Raw genomic sequence first — 19,408 nt, forward strand, 5'->3', positions numbered from 1 at the left:
GGAAGAGAAGGAATCATCAGAGAGGTAGGAAAAAGACCAGGAGATGTGTTGGTTGAGTGAAGAGAAGCTAATGCTTCAGAAAGGGATTGATTCATAACACCAAATGCTGCCAAGAGGTCAAGATGGGGACAGGAGGACATCAATTAGATTGAGTGGCACAGAAGTTGTTGGTGAGCTATTTTAGCGGAAAATGGGAACAAGAGCTAGATGAGAATGAGTTGAGGAATGGAAATAAGTAAAGAGAGGAGGAAGATGTGGGGTAGGGAAAGTGTTTTACTTTCGCCAGTTTGGTTTTTCCTTTTTTAACGAAATCTGAAATAGTTTTACTCTTACAAAAAAAGTTGCAAAAATAGTATAGAGCATTCCAATATGCCGTTTTCCCACCTTCCCTTAGTGGTAACATCTTACGTAACTAAGGTACAAGTATAAACATCAAGAAGTTAATAATGGAACCGTGCTATTATTAACTACATTCTTCATTCACCCTTTATCAGTTTTTCCACTAATATCTTTTTTCTGTTTCAGGATTCAATTCAGGATTCTACACAGAACTAAGCTGTCAAATCTGCTTAGTCTTCTCCCATTTGTGACAGTTCCTAAGTCTTTGTCTTTCATGATTTTGACACTTCTGAAGAGTACTGGCCAGTTATTTTGTGTAATGCCCCTTAATCTGGGTTTGTCTGATGTTTTCCCACGACTGAGGTTATGGACCTTTGGCGGGAATACATACCACAGGCGTGAGTACCCTTTCAGTGCATCATATTGAGAGGAGATATCAACATGCCATTACTGGTGACGTAACCTTCATCCCTTAAAGGGGTACTGACCAGGTTTTTCTAGGATAAAATTACTATTCTCCCTTTGTAATAAGTAATTTGGAAAATATATTTTTTGACTATGGAAATGTGTTTCTTCTCAAATGTTCATCTACTAATTTCACCATCAGTGGATCTTGCCTGCAACAGCTATTACTGCAGAGTGTGGCTAAGGATGGTTTTCTATTTCCCTCATAATGTCTACATTTATCGACTGGAATTCCTCTAGGAGGAGGAGCAGCCCTTTCTTTTCCAGGTATGTATTTATTCAATTATTTATTTAAATTAGTATGGATTCATGGATATACATTTTATTTTATAGATTACAACCTAATACTAATGTTAATTTATGTTACTTGTCAAAATCTTCCAGCGTTAGCCATTGGAAATGCTTTCAAGTTGGTTCCTGTGACCTTTCAACATGCCCTCATACTTTTTTGAGCACTTCCTTACTTTCTGGCTTCCCACATAGCTCAGTTGGTAAAGAATCCACCTGCAATGCAGGAGATCCTGGTTTGATTCCTGGGTTGGGAAGATCTGCTAGAGAAGGGATAGGCTAACCACTCCAGAATTCTAGGGCTTCCCTTGTGGCTCAGCTGGTAAAGAATCTGCCTGAAATGGGGGAAACCTGGGTTCGATCCTTGGGTTGGGAAGATCCCCTGGAGAAAAGAAAGGCTACCTACTCCAGTATTCTGGCCTGGAGAATTCCATGGACTGTATAGTCCATGGGGATGTGAAGAGTGGGACACGACTGAGCGACTTTCACTTTCACTTTACTATCTGGCCCCACGAGATGCTTCAGGTTCATCCTTCAGTTTTCCTGCCCCAGCCCTGAATCACACACTTCTCCAAGTAGCCCTGGTATCTTTTCTTGGAGAATGGTATTTAGAAACCAAGATCTAAGTGTTAAGTGTCTCCACCACTATTAGAGTATTATTGCTTCTAGACCCTCCTAGTGGACTGAGCTAGGAAATGTGTGTGTGTGTGTGTGTGTGTGTGTGTGTGTGTGTGTGTGTGTACTTACACATGCATACCTGAGTGTGTGCTGTCACTTCAGTTGTGTCCGACACTTTGTGACGCTATGGACTGCAGTCAGCCGGGCTCCTCTGTCCTTGGGATTTCCCAGGCAAGAATACTGGAGTGGGCTGCCGTTCCCTTCTCCAGGGGATCTTCCTGACCCAGGGACAGAACTCAGATGTCATATGTCTCCTGCATTGGCAAGAAAGTTCTTCCCCACTACTGCCAGCTGGGAAGCCCACACAGGCACACACATCTATACTTATCTCTCCACTGCTCAAACTATATTTTAACAAACTAAGAGTTCATACTGATACCTTCAATTCTAGTTCAGTACCAAAGGATTCAACCCAGCCTTCACCTTTCCTTAACTTCTCTGACAGTGAGAAACCTAGCTCTCTTTCTCTAGGCTATATTTTCTTATTCTTTCAACCATAATATATGTAAAATATATTTACTTTCAGAATTTCAAAACCCAGATCCCTGTAAGAATCACATTTATTAAGCAGAGTGTAGGATTTCTGTTCAGTTCTTTTTGTTTCTGGCTCACGGCATCCAGTCAGGACACCATTTCCCCAAGTTCTGTAGGTTCGTTCTTATCCTCCCATCTTCTTCAGTGTGGTCACTGGTTTGCTCTCATGGCAGAGACTTCAGTAGGTTTCAAAGCCAATGTGAAGGGTTCAACTGAGAGGACAAGATTGAATAAACTGGAGAGAAATGAAGTTATACACAATTTTTTCTTCTTAATATGTTTCTATAACCAATTAGTTGAGTTTTCTTTATGGATTATTTTACAAACAAAAAAAAAATTTTTAAGACTTATTATTGCACATGGGCCCTCCGTGGCATTAAAAGTAGTAGTGATGTGAGTAGTTTCCCAACAAAAGAACATTTATAGTTATTGTCAACTAAGCGCCCTGGCCTTCTAGCTTTTTGGACAGCAAACTGTATTTCAGTTTCAGCTCCAAGACTTTCTTGTTCGATGCCCTTGGACAAGTTATTAAACTGCTCTGGGCTGCACCTTCATCTTTGTAAAACAACTTCTCTGCCAAACTTCATTACCAAATGAGAATGTGGACATAAAAGAACTTTAAAAGGATATGAGAGGGCTTATAAAACTATATTCTTCTTGTTAACAATTCTGACTACTGTAAAATACCATGAAAAAATGGTGGATTATGGAGATATAAAGCTGTTTCACCACCTGGTTCTACCTACTTTGACCAAGATAATCTTAATCAAGATCCTGCTGAGAGGACCAGTGGTGCCCACAGATTTGTACTGTGATCTATTTGCTCTCCCTGCTTTTTCTGCAGCTGCCCACAAGGCTCACATTCATTTGGGGGTCACTACTGATGTCCTTGGACTTCCCTGTGGCTCAGTGGTAAAGGATCCACTGCAGGGACAAAGGTTCGATCCCTAGGTGCAGAAGATCCCCTGGAGAAGGAAATGGCAACCCACTCCAATACTCTTACCTGGGAAATCCCATGGGCAAAGGAGCCTGGCGGGTTACAGTCCACTGGGTCACAAAAGAGTCGGACACGACTTAGCAACTAAACAATAACCATGATCAATGTCCTTCCCTCATTCTCGTTTAAAGGCAATTTGCCTTTGGATGATTTATGCCCCAATGCATGGGCTTTGGCAAGTTCCACAGAGCTGTCACTTGGCAGCCACACAGCACTTACCCACAATGCTATCGACCTGCACGTCTGCTGTGTTAGAAGCAGCCCCTCGATGATCCAAGAGGGATTCGGTCCTCTCTGCTGCTGGCACACAGGGCTGCTATGGAGAAACACAGACGGGTCACAACCTAATAGGAGGCTGCTTCCGAACTAACTCCAAAACAGCTCACAGTTCCACTCACTGCTCAGCTTTAGAGAAGCAGTAACAGGAGCTAGACATGAGGAGGGATGGAAGAAGGATCAAGGTCACATTATTTAAAAAAAGGCCAGAGATTTACTAACTTGGGGCTGTTTTTCCTCAGGGATAGAAAAGTGTTATGATTTTGCCTTTGACTATTAAAAACATATTGTTTGTTTTGTTTCAAATCATGTTTTATTCAAAACCTGAAAATGTATACAATCCTATCACAAAACAGCTCAGAGATGGAAGAAGGAGGTCCTGGGCAGACAACGTGGCACTATATAATGTGCTCACTATTCCAGCATGCCGACCAAGGCAGACACGGACCAAAGTCCTTGAGGACAGAGGGCTGAAGTCAGCCTGTTAAACCCATTAAGGACAAGGACCTTCCTCAGACTGTAGAGCACACAGGAAGTACTGAAAAGAACCATTAATTTTATTTTATATTTGAAGATCTGGGGGGAAACTTCAGCCTCAAGGAAATTCTAGCATGTTTTTAAAAGCACTCTAGCAAAAACACACGGAACAGCCCAAATTGTAAACATTTTGAGAGGGCTTACTGCTTTAATACCAATCTAGCCTGCTCTTAACAGGCAGCAGGCTCCTTGTATCTATTCCTGATATTCTCTACCACTTCTTAAGTGGAAAGGAAAAAACGATGAATGGTGTAGAGATTCATAGAGTAGAAAGAAAAGCCAAAGGAGAGAAAGATCCAGGAAAAATCTTTACCTCTGAGTGGCAGCTCTCTGCTGATCCAATGCTATGGCTTGCTCCAGTCAATGAGCTGAGAAGGTTAAGGCCTTGGTTCCTCTCTGAAGAGAAAAAGTACAATCAGTGAAATGTTTTATTTACATTTAAAGCTGTTAAAATGACTGTGATGATGATATAATAGCTACTTCCTCGTTATAAAAGTTTTACCTATAAAAAATTAATTACAAAACCCTCTAAATTCTGAATAACTTTGAAATCAAGGTATATTAGTCCAGATCAAATATATGGCTGCTGCTGCATTGCTTTAGTCGTGTCTGACTCTGTGCGACCCCATAGACGGCAGCCCACCAGGCTTCCCGTCCCTGGGACAAATATATGGCAGGGCCATTATAACAAAGGCTGCTCAGTAGTTCTGTTTACAAAGATTAACAGCACTGATGTTTTAATAGCTACTGTTCCAAATAGGAAAAGGAGTACATCAAGGCTGTATATGGTCACCCTGCTTATTTAACTTATATGCAGAGTACATCATGAGAAACGCTGGGCTGGAAGAAGCACAAGCTGGAATCAAGATTGCTGGGAGAAATATCAATAACCTCAGATATGCAGATGACACCACCCTTATGGGCAGAAAGTGAAGAGGAACTCAAAAGCCTCTTGATGAAAGTGAAAGAGGAGAGTGAAAAAGTTGGCTTAAAGCTCAACATTAAGAAAACGAAGATCATGGCATCTGGTCCCATCACTTCATGGGAAATAGATGGGGAAACAGTGGAAACACTGTCAGACTATTTTTTTGGGCTCCAAAATCACTACAGATGGTGACTGCAGCCATGAAATTAAAAGATGCTTACTCCTTGGAAGAAAAGTTATGACCAACCTAGATAGCATATTCAAAAGCAGAGACATTACTTTGCCAACAAAGGTCCTTCTAGTCAAGGCTATGGTTTTTCCAGTGGTCATGTATGGATGTGAGAGTTGGACTGTGAAGAAAGCTGAGTGCCGAAGAATTGATGCTTTTGAACTGTGGTGTTGGAGAAGACTCTTGAGAGTCCCTTGGACTGCAAGGAGATCCAACCAGTCCATTCTAAAAGAAATCAGTCCTGGGTGTTCTTTGGAAGGAATGATGCTAAAGCTGAAACTTCAGTACTTTGGCCACCTCATGCGAAGAGTTGACTTCTTGGAAGAGACTCTGATGCTGGGAGGGATTGGGTGCAGGAGGAAAAGGGGACGACAGAGGATGAGATGGCTGGATGGCATCACCGACTCAATGGACGTGAGTTTGAGTGAACTCTGGGAGATGGTGATGGACAGGGAGGCCTGGCGTGCTGCAATTCATGGGGTCGCAAAGAGTCGGACACGACTGAATGACTGAACTGAACTGATGAACTAATATTTCAGTGTCTAAACAATTAAAAAACATTAAAAAGAATCAATGTCAAGGAATCATTACCAGACGAAAATGAACATTCATGCTTTCTTGAAATTAAGCTCTGTTTAATTCAGTTAAGGTTCCCAATACTTTCAGTATTTGTATTTATTAAGTAGCGTTAGTCACTCAGTGGTGTCTGACTCTTTGCGACCCCATGGACTGTAGCCCACTAGGCTCCTCTGTCCACGGAATTCTCCAGGAAAGAAGACTGGAGAGGATAGCCATTCTCCTCTCCAGAGGATCTTCCCGACCCAGAGATCAAACCAGCATCATCTCCTGCATTGGCAGGCATGTTCTTTATCACTGAGCCATCAGGGAAGCCCAGGAATATCCTTAGGATCAGGAAAACTGGAGGGAAAGCCAAACAACAATAAAAAGCCCCCCAAACAAAAAACCACTGCCTGAGAGCAGAATGTGAAACCCATAATTTAAGAGGCTAGCAGCACAGAAGTCACAGAACTGCTCTCTCAAAAAGGTCATTTCCTCCTGCTTCACTTTTCCTCTCCCTGTGGCTTCCCTGGCTCCATTCTCATCTCTCTTCAAACAACCTACAAACTTCCAAGGTCTTCTTCCCTACTGGGTGAAACTGTCGTAAGTCACACAGAGTGCCACAGAAAGATAAGCACTTGCAGTCTACTCGTCCCCCTTTTCACTTGGGGAGGTCTGCCTTGGAAACTGGGATGAAGCCCAACTGGGGCACATGGAGTCTAGACCTGCAGCTTTTTCCAGGCTGAACTCTTACCACGTGGGCAGTCACCTACTTACTGCAGGCAGTTATCTACCCGAGTCAGCACCCATGCTTTAAGGCTACAAAGGCACTAGGCGGTACCAAGTGTCTGCTGCTGCCCTGCCGCCTTCCCTGCTCCACAACCAAAGGTGCACATGTACTCCTGGAGCCCCCCTCACCCCTCAGCCAAACTGCCCACTCAGTGAGGAATTCTCCAGGCCCAATGCTTGGGTATGCCCCATCCAAGGACCAGACACTAAGGTTTCATCAAGGCAGGCCATGGAGGCTCAGAGGCTGAGAAAAGCAGATCCGTGTGATGTCCCACACTGATGGTTTCACAGAGCCTGGAGGTGTTTGTTCAAACATCAACATAATTCTTTTTTGTGGCCAATGTGCTATAGACTCTAAAGCAGTTGAAAGTAGTTATGTACTACTCAGGGATTTTACATGTCATGAGGATACATGAGAGTTCTAAAAAAATACTTCAGGCTCTTTGCACAAAAGGCATTATCTGAGTAACAGAGTACTGATGTAAGGGAGCCGTCACTTCCATTACCGGAAATCACTTGGACTCTGGGTAATTTTCAAATCAGTACACAATTCTCTCCATATTCCAATTCCACGGTTTATGTTTTTCCTTTGTTGGGCATTACCTAAACTTGGCAGGCCAAACTGCAACCCATGAAGAATAATGCAATACAATGTCAGTTTAGACATGCTATTTAGACCCAAACGGTCTATTTAAAATCCCTCATTCTTTACAGTGGCTGCCTCCAAGGAAGGGATCTGGGATGGACAGGAGAGCAAGGGAGTTGGCCTCATCACTGCATACTATAAACCTCTGTGTACCTTTTAATGTTTGTTCCATATTCATGTGTTTGCCTATTTAAAGATAAAACTTTTTTTTTCTATTTTTTAAATTATTATTATTATTTTTTACTTTACAATAGTGTATTGGTTTTGCCATACATCAACATGCATCCGGCACGGGTGTACACATGTTCCCCATCATGAACCCCCCTCCCACCTCCCTCCCCATACCATCCCTCTGGGTCATCCCAGTGCACCAGCCCCAAGCTTCCTGTATCGAACCTGGACTGGCGATTCATTTCTTATATGATATTATACATGTTTTAATGCCATTCTCCCAAATCATCCCCCCGTTCTCTCTCCCACAGAGTCCAAAAGACTGTTCTATACATCTGTGTCTCTTTTGCTGTCTCGTATACAGGGCTGTCGTTACCATCTTTCTAAATCCCATATATATGCGTTAGTATACTGTATTGGTGTTTTTCTTTCTGGCTTACTTCTCTCTGTATAATAGGCTCCAGTTTCATCCACCTCATTAGAACTGATTCAACTATATTCTTTTTAATGGTTGAATAATATTCCATTGTGTATATGTACCACAGCTTTCTTATCTATTCATCTGCTGATGGACATCTAGGTTGCTTCCATGTCCTGGCTATTATAAACAGTGCTGCGATGTACACTGGGGTACACGTGTCTCTTTCAATTCTGGTTTCCTCAGTGTGTATGCCCAGCAGTGGGATTGCTGGGTTGTATGGCAGTTCTATTTCCAGTTTTTTAAGGAATCTCCATACTGTTCTCCATAGTGGCTGTACTAGTTTGCATTCCCACCAACAGTGTAAGAGGGTTCCCTTTTCTCCACACCCTCTCCAGCATTTATTGCTTGTAGACTTTTGGATCGCAGCCATTCTGACTGGTGTGAAATGGTACCTCATTGTGGTTTTGATTTGCACTTCTCTGATAATGAGTGATGTTGAGCATCTTTTCATGTGTTTGTTAGCCATCTGTACATCTTCTTTGGAGAAATGTCTATTTAGTTCTTTGGCCCATTTTTTGATTGGGTCGTTTATTTTTCTGGAATTGAGCTGCAGGAGTTGCTTGTATATTTTTGAGATTAATTCTTTGTCAGTTGCTTCATTTGCTATTATTTTCTTCCATTCTGAGGGCTGTCTTTTCACCTTGCTTATAGTTTCTTTTGTTGTGCAGAAGCTTTTAATTTTAATTAGATCCCATTTGTTTATTTTTGCTTTTATTTCCAATATTCTGGGAGGTGGGTCATAGAGGATCCTGCTGTGATGTATGTTGGAGAGTGTTTTGCCTATGTTCTCCTCTAAGAATTTAATAGTTTCTGGTCTTATGTTTAGATCTTTAATCCATTTTGAGTTTATTTTTGTGTATGGTGTTAGAAAGTGTTCTAGTTTCATTCTTTTACAAGTGGTTGACCAGTTTTCCCAGCACCACTTGTTAAAGAGATTGTCTTTTCTCCATTGTATATCCTTGCCTCTTTTGTCAAAGATAAGGTGTCCATAGGTGCGTGGGTTTATCTCTGGGCTTTCTATTTTGTTCCATTGATCCATATTTCTGTCTTTGTGCCAGTACCATACTGTCTTGATGACTGTGGCTTTGTAGTAGAGCCTGAAGTCAGGCAGGTTGATTCCTCCAGTTCCATTCTTCTTTCTCAAGATTGTTTTGGCTATTCGAGGTTTTTTGTATTTCCATACAAATTGTGAAATTACTTGTTCTAGCTCTGAAAAATACTGTTGGTAGCTTGACAGGGATTGCACTGAATCTATAGATTGCTTTGGGTAGTATCCTCATTTTCACTATATTGATTCTTCTGATCCATGAACATGGTATATTTCTCCAACTATTAGTGTCCTCTTTGATTTCTTTCATCAGTGTTTTATAGTTTTCTATATACAGGTCTTTAGTTTCTTTAGGTAGATATATTCCTAAGTATTTTATTCTTTTCGTTGCAATGGTGAACGGAATTGTTTCCTTAATTTCTCTATTTTCTCATTATTAGTGTATAGGAATGCAAGGGATTTCTGTGTGTTGATTTTATATTCTGCAACTTTACTATATTCATTGATTAGCTCTAGTAATTTTCTGGTGGAGTCTTTAGGGTTTTCTATGTAGAGGATCATGTCATCTGCAAACAGTGAGAGTTTTACTTCTTCTTTTCCAATTTGGATTCCTTTTATTTCTTTTTCTCCTCTGACTGCTGTGACCAAAACTTCCACAACTATGTTGAATAGTAGTGGTGAGAGTGGGCACCCTTGTGTTGTTCCTGACTTTAGAGGAAATGCTTTCAATTTTTCACCATTGAGGATAATGTTTGCTGTGGGTTTGTCATATATAGCTTTTATTATGTTGAGCTATGTTCCTTCTATTCCTGCTTTCTGGAGAGTTTTTATCATAAATGGATGTTGAATTTTATCATAAAGATAAAACTTTTAATGATTAAATGCTATGTGTGTTTAACCACCATCACAACAAAAAAACCCTGATTGTCTCATTCTAATAATGAATAAAATTATGAGAAGAGTCCAAATAGGTGGGAAGAAGTCAGGACTAGTGGTCAAATAGGCCTGACCTACCAGTGTGACCTTGGACAAGTCAATCATTCTGTGTCTCAATTTTCTGATCTGGTTTTTTTTTTTTTTTTAAAAAGCATTGCTAGAATGGTTGTTATGGCCCTTTCTGCTCTAGAGGTTTGTGATTTTAAAAAGTAAAGTGGCATTCTTCAGCTTCTCTTGACAGTCAACTCTGAATTAAGTATTTTAAGTTACTTCATAGAAAAATAAGAACAAAAAATTCCAAAATCCTTTCAAGACCTATAGATGGTTATGAATTTATAATCAGGTTTCAGGCTAATGAAAGCTGGAAGAACTTTGGCTCAGTATTTTCTTATAAACAATGGAGAATTTGGCCAACTAACATGAGTTCACTATGTTCCACTGCTTATATTTTAAGGAAGTTAGAGACAAAAATTTTCACAATTAGAAAAGCACATTAATGTTGCTCAAAAAACCTGGATGTTTTAAACACCCATGGTTTTAAAGAAACTTTCCATTTTCCCCGAGTTCAATGTTTAGGAAAACTCTACCCATGTGCACCCACTGTAAAACTACTGTTCTAACAGGTAAGAATCACCTAAATCTTGTCTTGTTTGCCAGATTTTTCTCTCCAGGATTCAGGGCATGGAAATGTCATCCCTGTTAAGAATTTATTCTTTTAGCTGATAGCTGTTGAAACTGACTTTAGCATCTCTGGTTTTACTGACACTACAAAATACCAGACTAAGAAGGAATAAATTTGTCTACTCAATGGATTCTTCTGGAACTTCAGAGCTACAGAAAGGGGAAGTTGTTAAGTGATGTAAATTAAATTCTTCTAGAAGGAATAGTAAGTATACTAAACTCTGGTCTAAAAACACGAATTCAGTACTGATCATCTGCATAGAATTCCTCAAGGAAATGTGAGAAACAAAGCCACAGCATCTAGAATAAAGATGAGAAATGGAAAATTCAAGCCTTGTGGAAATATATGAAATTATTTGGATATCTCTTTATAAAGCTAAAGGAACACTGTTATTTATCTTCTTCTACAAATTTTTTCAAATTTTTTAAAATTTATTTATCTTTAATTGAAGGATAACTGCTTTACAGTATTGCGTTGGTTTCTGTCAAATATCAACATGAATCGAAGTTTTCTCTTTTTTTTTTTAAATAGAGTAAACTATAATTCATAGAGATTAGGTAACTTCTTCAAAGTCACACAACTAGAACCTGAACGTGAAATTCAGAACTCTTTGATTCTAATTAATCCCAATTCTAGGGCTTCCCTGGTGGCTCAGTGGAAGGCACAGTTCGATCCTTGATCCATGAAGATCCATATAAAGGGGAAGACTAAGCCCCTGCACCACAACTACTGAGCCTGTGCTCTGGAGCCCGGGGGGCTGCAACTACAGAGCCCACGTACCCCAACTAGTGAAAGCCTGTATGCCCTACACCCATTGCTCCACAACAAGAGAAGCCACCGCAATAAGAAGCCCATGCGCTGCAACTAGAGAGTAGCCCCTGCTCGCTGCAACTAAAGAAAGCCCACACAGCAACGAAGATCCAGCACAGCCAAACATAAATTAATAGAACATTTTTAAAAATCTCCATCCTAATTAATTTCCATTAAGCCCAAAGGTATCATATAAAGAGCAAAGAGACATTAAATGCTTAACATACAAATACTGAATATGACAATACAAACATTGAATACGATGACACAAACTTGGATCAAGTGTAAAAAGATATCCTTTTATTCACATATAGTTCTCTTTTGTCTGTAATCCTTTATTATATCCCTGGTTTAGGCTGATTTCAACTGAAATAAGATGAACAGCTGAGAACTGAATAATTAATTATACACCGCTTCAGTGTCTCTCACTAACATATCCTAGCCCAGCCCCTGTAACTCCTGGAGACACTGGTCACATAAAACCCGTGGCAAACAGGTGGTTAGCCCCAGGGTCCCTTCACTGTGCCTTCAAGGATATGTAGACAAGGGTTTCTCAAACTCACCACTTCTGACATTTGAGCATGTACGGGGGCATCCTGTACATCCCCACCTATACTACCAAATACCTATGGCACTACCAGATGTCCCCAGGGTGGGGGCAAAACTACCTTGAATTAAGAACCACTGATATAAATCTAATTAGGACAGGAAATTTGGGCCTAAAATGCTCAGGTTTTAAGTCATTCTTGTAAGGATTTTTCAATGGAAAAGTAATAAAAGCACTTTGGCGTCAATCTTTATATCCTGTCAGCATCACAAACCACCTCTCCCTGCTCTGGGAAACTTCTCTAAATGGTTTCTGCTCCTCAGTCCCATCTGCCTTGTTGTCCTTACTGTCATAGCATAAACACCTACCTTGAGTCTACCTGCTGTTCTAAACTATATTAGAAACTCCGTGCAGACAGAGACAGGAGTTCAGGGTTCTTCCACCTTGCATAGCCCAAAGCACAGTGCTAAGCCTACAGGGGGGATGTGGAGAAACCCGCTGACAGCCTAACATGCTGTTAGACAGAGGCTGCAAGTATGACAGAAGGTTTTACTTCAGATTTATGTGTATTGCTCACAATATTTGAATTTCCATGACTGCACCCCCAAAATGTCTTAGATGATATGTTATATATTTTCTATGTGCATATTTTAGCTTTTCTTCCTTTATTTTTTTGGCTGCATCACGTGGCATGTGGGATCTTAGTTCCTTGCCCAGGGATCAAACCTGCACCTCCTGCACTGGAAGCACAGTCTTAACCACTGGACCACCAGGGAAATCCCCAGCTTTTATTTCTTTAAAGCACCAATTATTTGGCATCATCTCGTTATACAAAGTTCAAGTTTTCCTGTATTTTAAGTCTTCTTTACATCCCCTTTCTCTCCCCACAAAGTATTTTTTTTTCTACCTGTGTGATAAGATGATCAAATTTACCATAACCACAACTAAGATATCTCAATTTATACAGAGACGAGGTATGCTTTTTAATAATTTTTTTAAACATACCATATTATTTGCATAAAAACTGTTATGCAAATACAGTACTTCATCCAAAATGATTTCCCTAGTATTAGGAAAGTAAGCGTATACTTTTATCTCACATTCCACTTCTGCTTTAAAAAATGGAAATGACATGTTCTTAAAATCACAAAAGAATCAGAATTGACTTATTCTCTTTTTCTAAACTACTGCTTAAAAAGGGTAAAATTATAAAGTATATTATTAAAGACAGCACATCTTCAGAAAAATAGGCTTAAGCACTAAATCTGGTTCCATCACCAGCTCCGAATTCAGAAAAGTCGATCTCTGACACTTGTGACACATGCTCACAAGTGAAGAACTGTCTCTGCCAAAACTTGAACATGTAATAAATGTGACCAGAAAATAACCACACTATATTTTTTTGCCTTTTTTCCTGATTGAAAATATGTTCTTTGTAGAAAATTTGTAAAATAGAGAAAAGCATAGGAAGAAAACTAAATAACCAAAGATGCCAGTTAACTTCAGCATATGCCCTCCTGTTCTTTTTTTCCTGTTTATGTATACACACAAATTCTTAATCAACCAAATTAAATATCAGAATGAGTACTGTTTTTTCCAAGGTTGTAAAGGAAAGCTTTAAACTAATTCCAAAAGTGGTTCTACCGTGAGTCCCTTCTCCAGAGCCTAAAGCACACTCTTGAAATTCCTCAACGGAAGGTTTAGAATCAAGTAGAAACAAAAAAATATTCAAAACCAAGTGTGGGGATGAATGAGAGCAAATGAAACAAACAAAAAGACGACTTTTCTTATGTGGCTCATAACCAGCTCTAAAAATAATTCCGAAGAATGACTATAAAAATGTTTTGCAAGGGGGCCACAGAAGGAGGCCTGCAGTGCCTTCACGGTGACTCATCTGAAGAGATTTCCCATCATTTATTTGCCTATGGACAATTTTGGGGGTGATTTTTTAAAAACAAAATCTCATTATTTTACTCATACATTTACTGCCTTCTATCTTCTCTAATTTGTCACAATTCTTCCTTCCCCTTTTGCTCTTACAACACAATCTTCTCCACCAAATTATGCATTCTACCTAAAAATCAATGTATTAATATAACACATTTTATTTTTGACCACAATATTCACAGTGAGAGTACTGACAGATTATTCAAATCATTTTTTTTTCAGTCCCACAATATTAGGTGCTGGAATAAAAAAAGAGGAACAACTCATCCTGTCTCAAGGAACTCAGTTTCATAGACTATTACGTCGATATAATTCTACTCTATCCTAGAGGTTAGGAAAGTGGAGTCCATGATGCCATTTTCCCAAAACCACCCAGGCAGAGACAGACCCCATTAGAATCCTCTTCATTAACCATTCTTCCATTCACTACTTTGATGTTATTTTGTTTTCTGTAACATTAAATTCAATTTTTTATTTAATCATCATTTTTTTCAACTTTTAGAAAAAAATTATATTAAAGGTACTAGCCGTCTGCTTTCTCAGGAGAGTAACCCAGGAATCGGGTAGCCAGAGAGACCTTATCTTTTGGTACTCCGTTACTGATACTGCTCTACATCAGCTGCAAAGGATGCCTTAAAAATGGACTGGGATTTCTGCCATGTATCTTGTTACCAAGTACATTCTGGAGAACATACATTAATAGATGACCAATCTTTTCATTTATAATGGGAAAACACAGAAAACCATACGAAAGAATTGTTTCTAACATTAAAATTCCACTTAATCTTTACCTACTTGTATCACTGGATAGTCAATATTATAATAAACTGAAGGTAAATTTTCAGAGCTTCTGAAATCCAATCTCCACAATTACTGCTTACCACTGGGAGAGCACTGTTACAACCCTGTAGTATTTATTTAGTCTAATCCCTCCTTCACTGATTAGGAACAGTAAAAGATCACAGAATTTCCCCTCCTAGCCTATCCCTCAGTGGTAGTATTTGTAAAAAATAAAAACAAACAAACAAAAACCCACTGAACACCCAAGAGCCAACTAAATCCTCTGTGGTACCAGTGGTCAGGTGACAAAGCCTGCGACTGGGGGGCAGGGGTTGGGGGTAACATTAACCTGACACTCGAACCAAGGACACTACACACAACGTGCATTCCTATGCAAAACAACAAGCGACAGCTTCACCTGAAGCAAAACACAGCTCATCAGGCCTCTACTGCTGCTGCTGCTAAGTCGCTTCAGTCGTGTCTGACTCTGTGCGACCCCATGGACTGCAGCCCACCAGGCTCCCCCGTCCCTGGGATTCTCCAGGCGAGAACACTGGAGTGGGTTGCCATTTCCTTCTCCTTTGCGTGAAAGTGAAAAGTGAAAGTGAAGTCACTCAGTCGTGTCCGACTCTTAGCGACCCCGTGGACTGCAGCCCACCAGGCTCCTCCGTCCATGGGATTTTCCAGGCAAGAGTACTAGAGTGGGGTGCCACTGCCTTCTCCGTAGGCCTCTACTAGCCATCTTCTTTTCCTGGATTTTAAAACCAAGTCTTAAGAGTAAATAATCTGCCTGTGATGCAGGAGACCCAGGTTCAATCCTTGGGTCAGGAAGATCCTCTGGAGAAGGAAATGGCAACCACTTCAGTATTCTTGCCTGGAGAATTCTATGGACAGAGGAGCCTGGTGGGCTATAGTCCATGGGGTTGCAGAGTCGGACATGACTGAGTGACTAACACTTCACGTTGCAAGACGCCTTGATCATCCAAAGATAACAAAGGTGTCTGTCACTAGGTCTCCTTGTACACCAGGCAAATGGAAAGTGAAGACAGCTACACCGGAGACCAAAAAGGGAGGTGGGAGTGAGGGGAATCAACTTTAAAAACCTGTCACATTTGGCATAAAGCACTGACCCTCATCAGTTTCTCTTTCATAACAAGAGGACATTATCCAATTATAAAAAACCCCAAATGCTAAGTCTCCATAGCCACAAGCTGGCTCTCACAGGAGCTGAGGGTAACTCAAGTAGGCAGCCGAGATTTTATTGACATGCCTTTTCTTAAATCAATTTTCAGGTAGAGTAAATGGACGGGAAGACAGTACAGGGAAGATTATACAAGGTGAGCAAATTAATGTAGATACAGACATCTAAAAAACCCTACTGAGGTGTACAGGCATTTCTATCCATTTCATTTGCACACCATTTGAAGGCTTTAATGCATACAGTGGAAACTCTGACCTCTCTACAGTGAACACAGCGACATCTGGGAATTTCCTCCAAGGACAGCATATTAAAAAGCAGAAACATTATTTTGTCAACAAAGGTCTGTCTAGTCAAAGCTATGGTTTTTCCAGTAGTCATGTATGGGTTTGAGAGTTGGAATATAAAGAAAGCTGAGCACCGAAGAATTGATTGTTTTGAACCGTGGTGTTGGAGAAGACTCTTGAGAGTCCCTTGGACTGCAAGGAGATCCCATCTGCCAATCCTAAAGGAGATCAGTCCTGAATATTCGTTGGAAGGACTGATGCTAAAACTACAATACTTTGGCCACCTGATGCAAAGAACTGACTCATTGGAAAAGACCCCCATGCTGGGCAAGATAGAAGGTGGGAAGAAAAGGGGACAACAGAGGATGAGATGGTTGGATGGCATCACTGACTCAATGGACATGAGTTTGAGTGAACTCTGGGAGTTGGTGATGGACAGGGAGGCCTGGCATGCTGCAGTCCATGGGGTCACAAAGAGTCGGGCACGACTGAGTGACTGAACTGAACTAAGAGCTTAGTATGTACCACCTGACCCTTCAGCTCACTGTTTCTCAGCTGTTTTCATCATGGCCCCTGAAGGAAAAACTTGTTTACTTCTCTACTTATAACCAACACTTCTGACATCAGATGTGTGGTTTTTTCCCCACACCAAGCAATTCTCCAGTTCTTGGAGGACACCAACTACATATCCTACAATTTAATGCAATTCTGACACTACTCTCCATAGACAGTGTAGAACTCCCTGCTCCAAGGGCTCGGTTCCTCATCAACCCCTCCTCAGCTTTGATAATTTGCTAGAATGCCTCACAGAACTCAGGAAAACAGTTTACCTACTAGATCACCAATTCATTATAAAAGAATATAGCTCAGGAACACCCAGATGGAAGAGATGCATAGAGCAAGGTATCCAGGCATGCCACCCTCCCAGCACCTCAATGTGTTAACCAATATGGAAACTCCAAATTGCATTGCTTACAATTTGACTGGAAGTAAATGACTGATTAAATCATTGACCATTGGTGATTAACAACCTCTAGCCGTCCTCCCCAACTCAGAGGTTGGGGGTGGGGTCAAAAGTTCCAACCATCTAATCATGTGGCTGGTTCCCCTGATAACCAGTCTCCCATTCTCAGGGGCTTTCCAAAAGTCATTCTATTAACATAAACTCCAGTGTGGTTTAAAGGGGTCTGTTATTGAATTCACAGAAGATACTATTTTCACCTTGACTGCTCTGGAGTTATTTCAGGAGCCAGGACAAAACCCAAATATTAATTTATTGTATTATTTGGAGCTCTGTGCCAGGAACTGGGTACAAAGACATGCCCCCTCAGGGCCTTTCTAGACATTTGTTTCCTAATTGTGATATACCCTCCTCACTGAACTATTAATATCACAGATGCACTATATCTATGCTTATACATTATATGCATATCTGTGTTTTATATATAAAAAATAAATTATATATACTACCCCATGTAAAACAGATAGCCAGTGGGAATTTGTCATATGACTCAGGAAACTCAAACTGGGGCTCTGTAACAATGTAGCGGGGGGTCGGGGATGGAGGGGCGGGAGTGAGGTTCAAGAGAGAGGGGACATATGTATCCCTATGGCTGATTCATGTTGATGTACGGCAGAAGTCAACACAATCGACCAGTTGTAAAGCAATTATCCTTCAATTTAAAATGAATAAAAATTTCTTTAAAAGTATGAAGCTTTCACTTATGAAACAAGACATTGGTAGGGCCGAGAATATGAAACCAGGTTACTATAAATTAGCCCAGAAATTTTACCTCTATATCAAGAAGATTTATAAATCTCTCTCTAGAATAACAATTTGTCTACAACTCATGCGAAGAGTTGACTCACTGGAAAAGACCCTGATGCTGGGAGGGATTGGGGACAGGAGGAGAAGGGGACGACAGAGGATGAGATGGCTGGATGGCATCACCGACTCAATGGACACGAGTCTGAGTGAACTCCGGGAGTTGGTGATGGACAGGGAGGCCTGGCGTGCTGCAATTCATGGGGTTGCAAAGAGTCCGACACGACTGAGCGACTGAACTGAACTGAACTGCAGTACTATAATTTAACCTGTTTCCTTTTACAATGTGAAATTAAGTAACAAATTACAATAAGAGAGCACCTATTATGTACAAATAAACCTTAACTCAAACTAAAGAGAATAATCCATGGTGACTCTGAAGTGAAATAATTTTTAAATTATTATTATTTAAAAATTTAAAATAAACTATCTTTCATTAGGCATAACAAGATAGTTATTACAGTAACTATCCAGAAGCCTTACCGGTGTTTTGGATTAAGTGCAGAACAATGGGATAAAGTTAGTATCAACACCACATCAGACAACCTTTTTAAAAGGATTTATTTAAAATGCAGTCACTAAAAAAGGTCCAAAAACTCAGGTATGATCATTACTTCCTGCCTATCTCATTAAAAATCTTACTCATGGCAGCAGAACGCCTCGGCTTGAGAGAGTTCTGTGGGAATGATCTCATCTGACTCTGCCAATAATTTCCCATGCAGCCTGGGTAAATTATTTAACTCCTCTGTGTTCATTTCTCTCACCAGCCAATACTGTGATCCACACACTGTGATCCCCTGGGGAAGGGAGTGGAAACCCACTCCAGTACTCTTGCTGGAGAATTCCCAACCTAGTCGGACATGACTGAGCAAATAACACACACACAGAGACACACACACACACACAGTAATGGAAAAACACACAACGCTCCTGGGTCAGGAGACCTGCCCTCTTGTCGCACCTTAGCTACTGATTCACTGTGGGGATGTGGGCAAGTCACCTCTCTTCCCTAGGGCCTCGTTTTTCCGCATCTATGAAAGGAACACATCACGCCAGAGGCATGCATAGCGATTCTATGTTCTAAATGCTTCCCCTGGCTAATTCATATACACTAGCATACCAAACAAAACGATGTCCCTTATTAAATTTATAAAGTTCAACAATATGCAATCTGTACAGCCAGTACAAGACTTGATAGAAAAAAATACTGCATAGAAAAATATTGGGAAGTAAATGATTGTTCTCCAAAGGAAAAAGTCTTAAAAGTTTAGGCCAAGTGCCTTCCTAACCTGAATCAGGCACAACTGTCATTCAAAAGAATTCACTGCAGTCCTTTTAGAATCATTTCTCTTTTCTGCCTGGATCATCTCTTAGTGGAATATACTCCACAAATTACCTCCTAGGCTTTGGGAAATCAAGTCCGTATGTACCCTAG

General features: G+C 40.5%; 1 protein-coding gene across 4 annotated transcripts in view; it reads right to left on the reverse strand.

Annotated features, from left to right (window-relative positions):
- The window catches only part of AAGAB (alpha and gamma adaptin binding protein), a 75,033-nt gene that overhangs the window by 5,091 nt on the left and 50,534 nt on the right, over nt 1–19,408 (reverse strand). For 2 of the 4 annotated variants that reach the window (XM_027553048.1, XM_027553046.1), the window contains exons 6-7: nt 4,428–4,510; nt 3,521–3,614 (exon numbers count right to left, since the gene is read on the reverse strand). In XM_027553048.1, coding sequence (XP_027408849.1) covers nt 3,521–3,614; nt 4,428–4,510 — 177 coding nt within the window. Of the gene's footprint in view, nt 1–3,520; nt 3,618–4,427; nt 4,511–19,408 lie in introns of all 4 variants that reach the window. The other 2 variants (XM_027553047.1, XM_027553045.1) reach the window with 1 other exon arrangement.

Source organism: Bos indicus x Bos taurus, chromosome 10, assembly GCF_003369695.1.
Source record: "Bos indicus x Bos taurus breed Angus x Brahman F1 hybrid chromosome 10, Bos_hybrid_MaternalHap_v2.0, whole genome shotgun sequence".
In the NCBI taxonomy this organism is placed as follows: domain Eukaryota; kingdom Metazoa; phylum Chordata; class Mammalia; order Artiodactyla; family Bovidae; genus Bos; species Bos indicus x Bos taurus.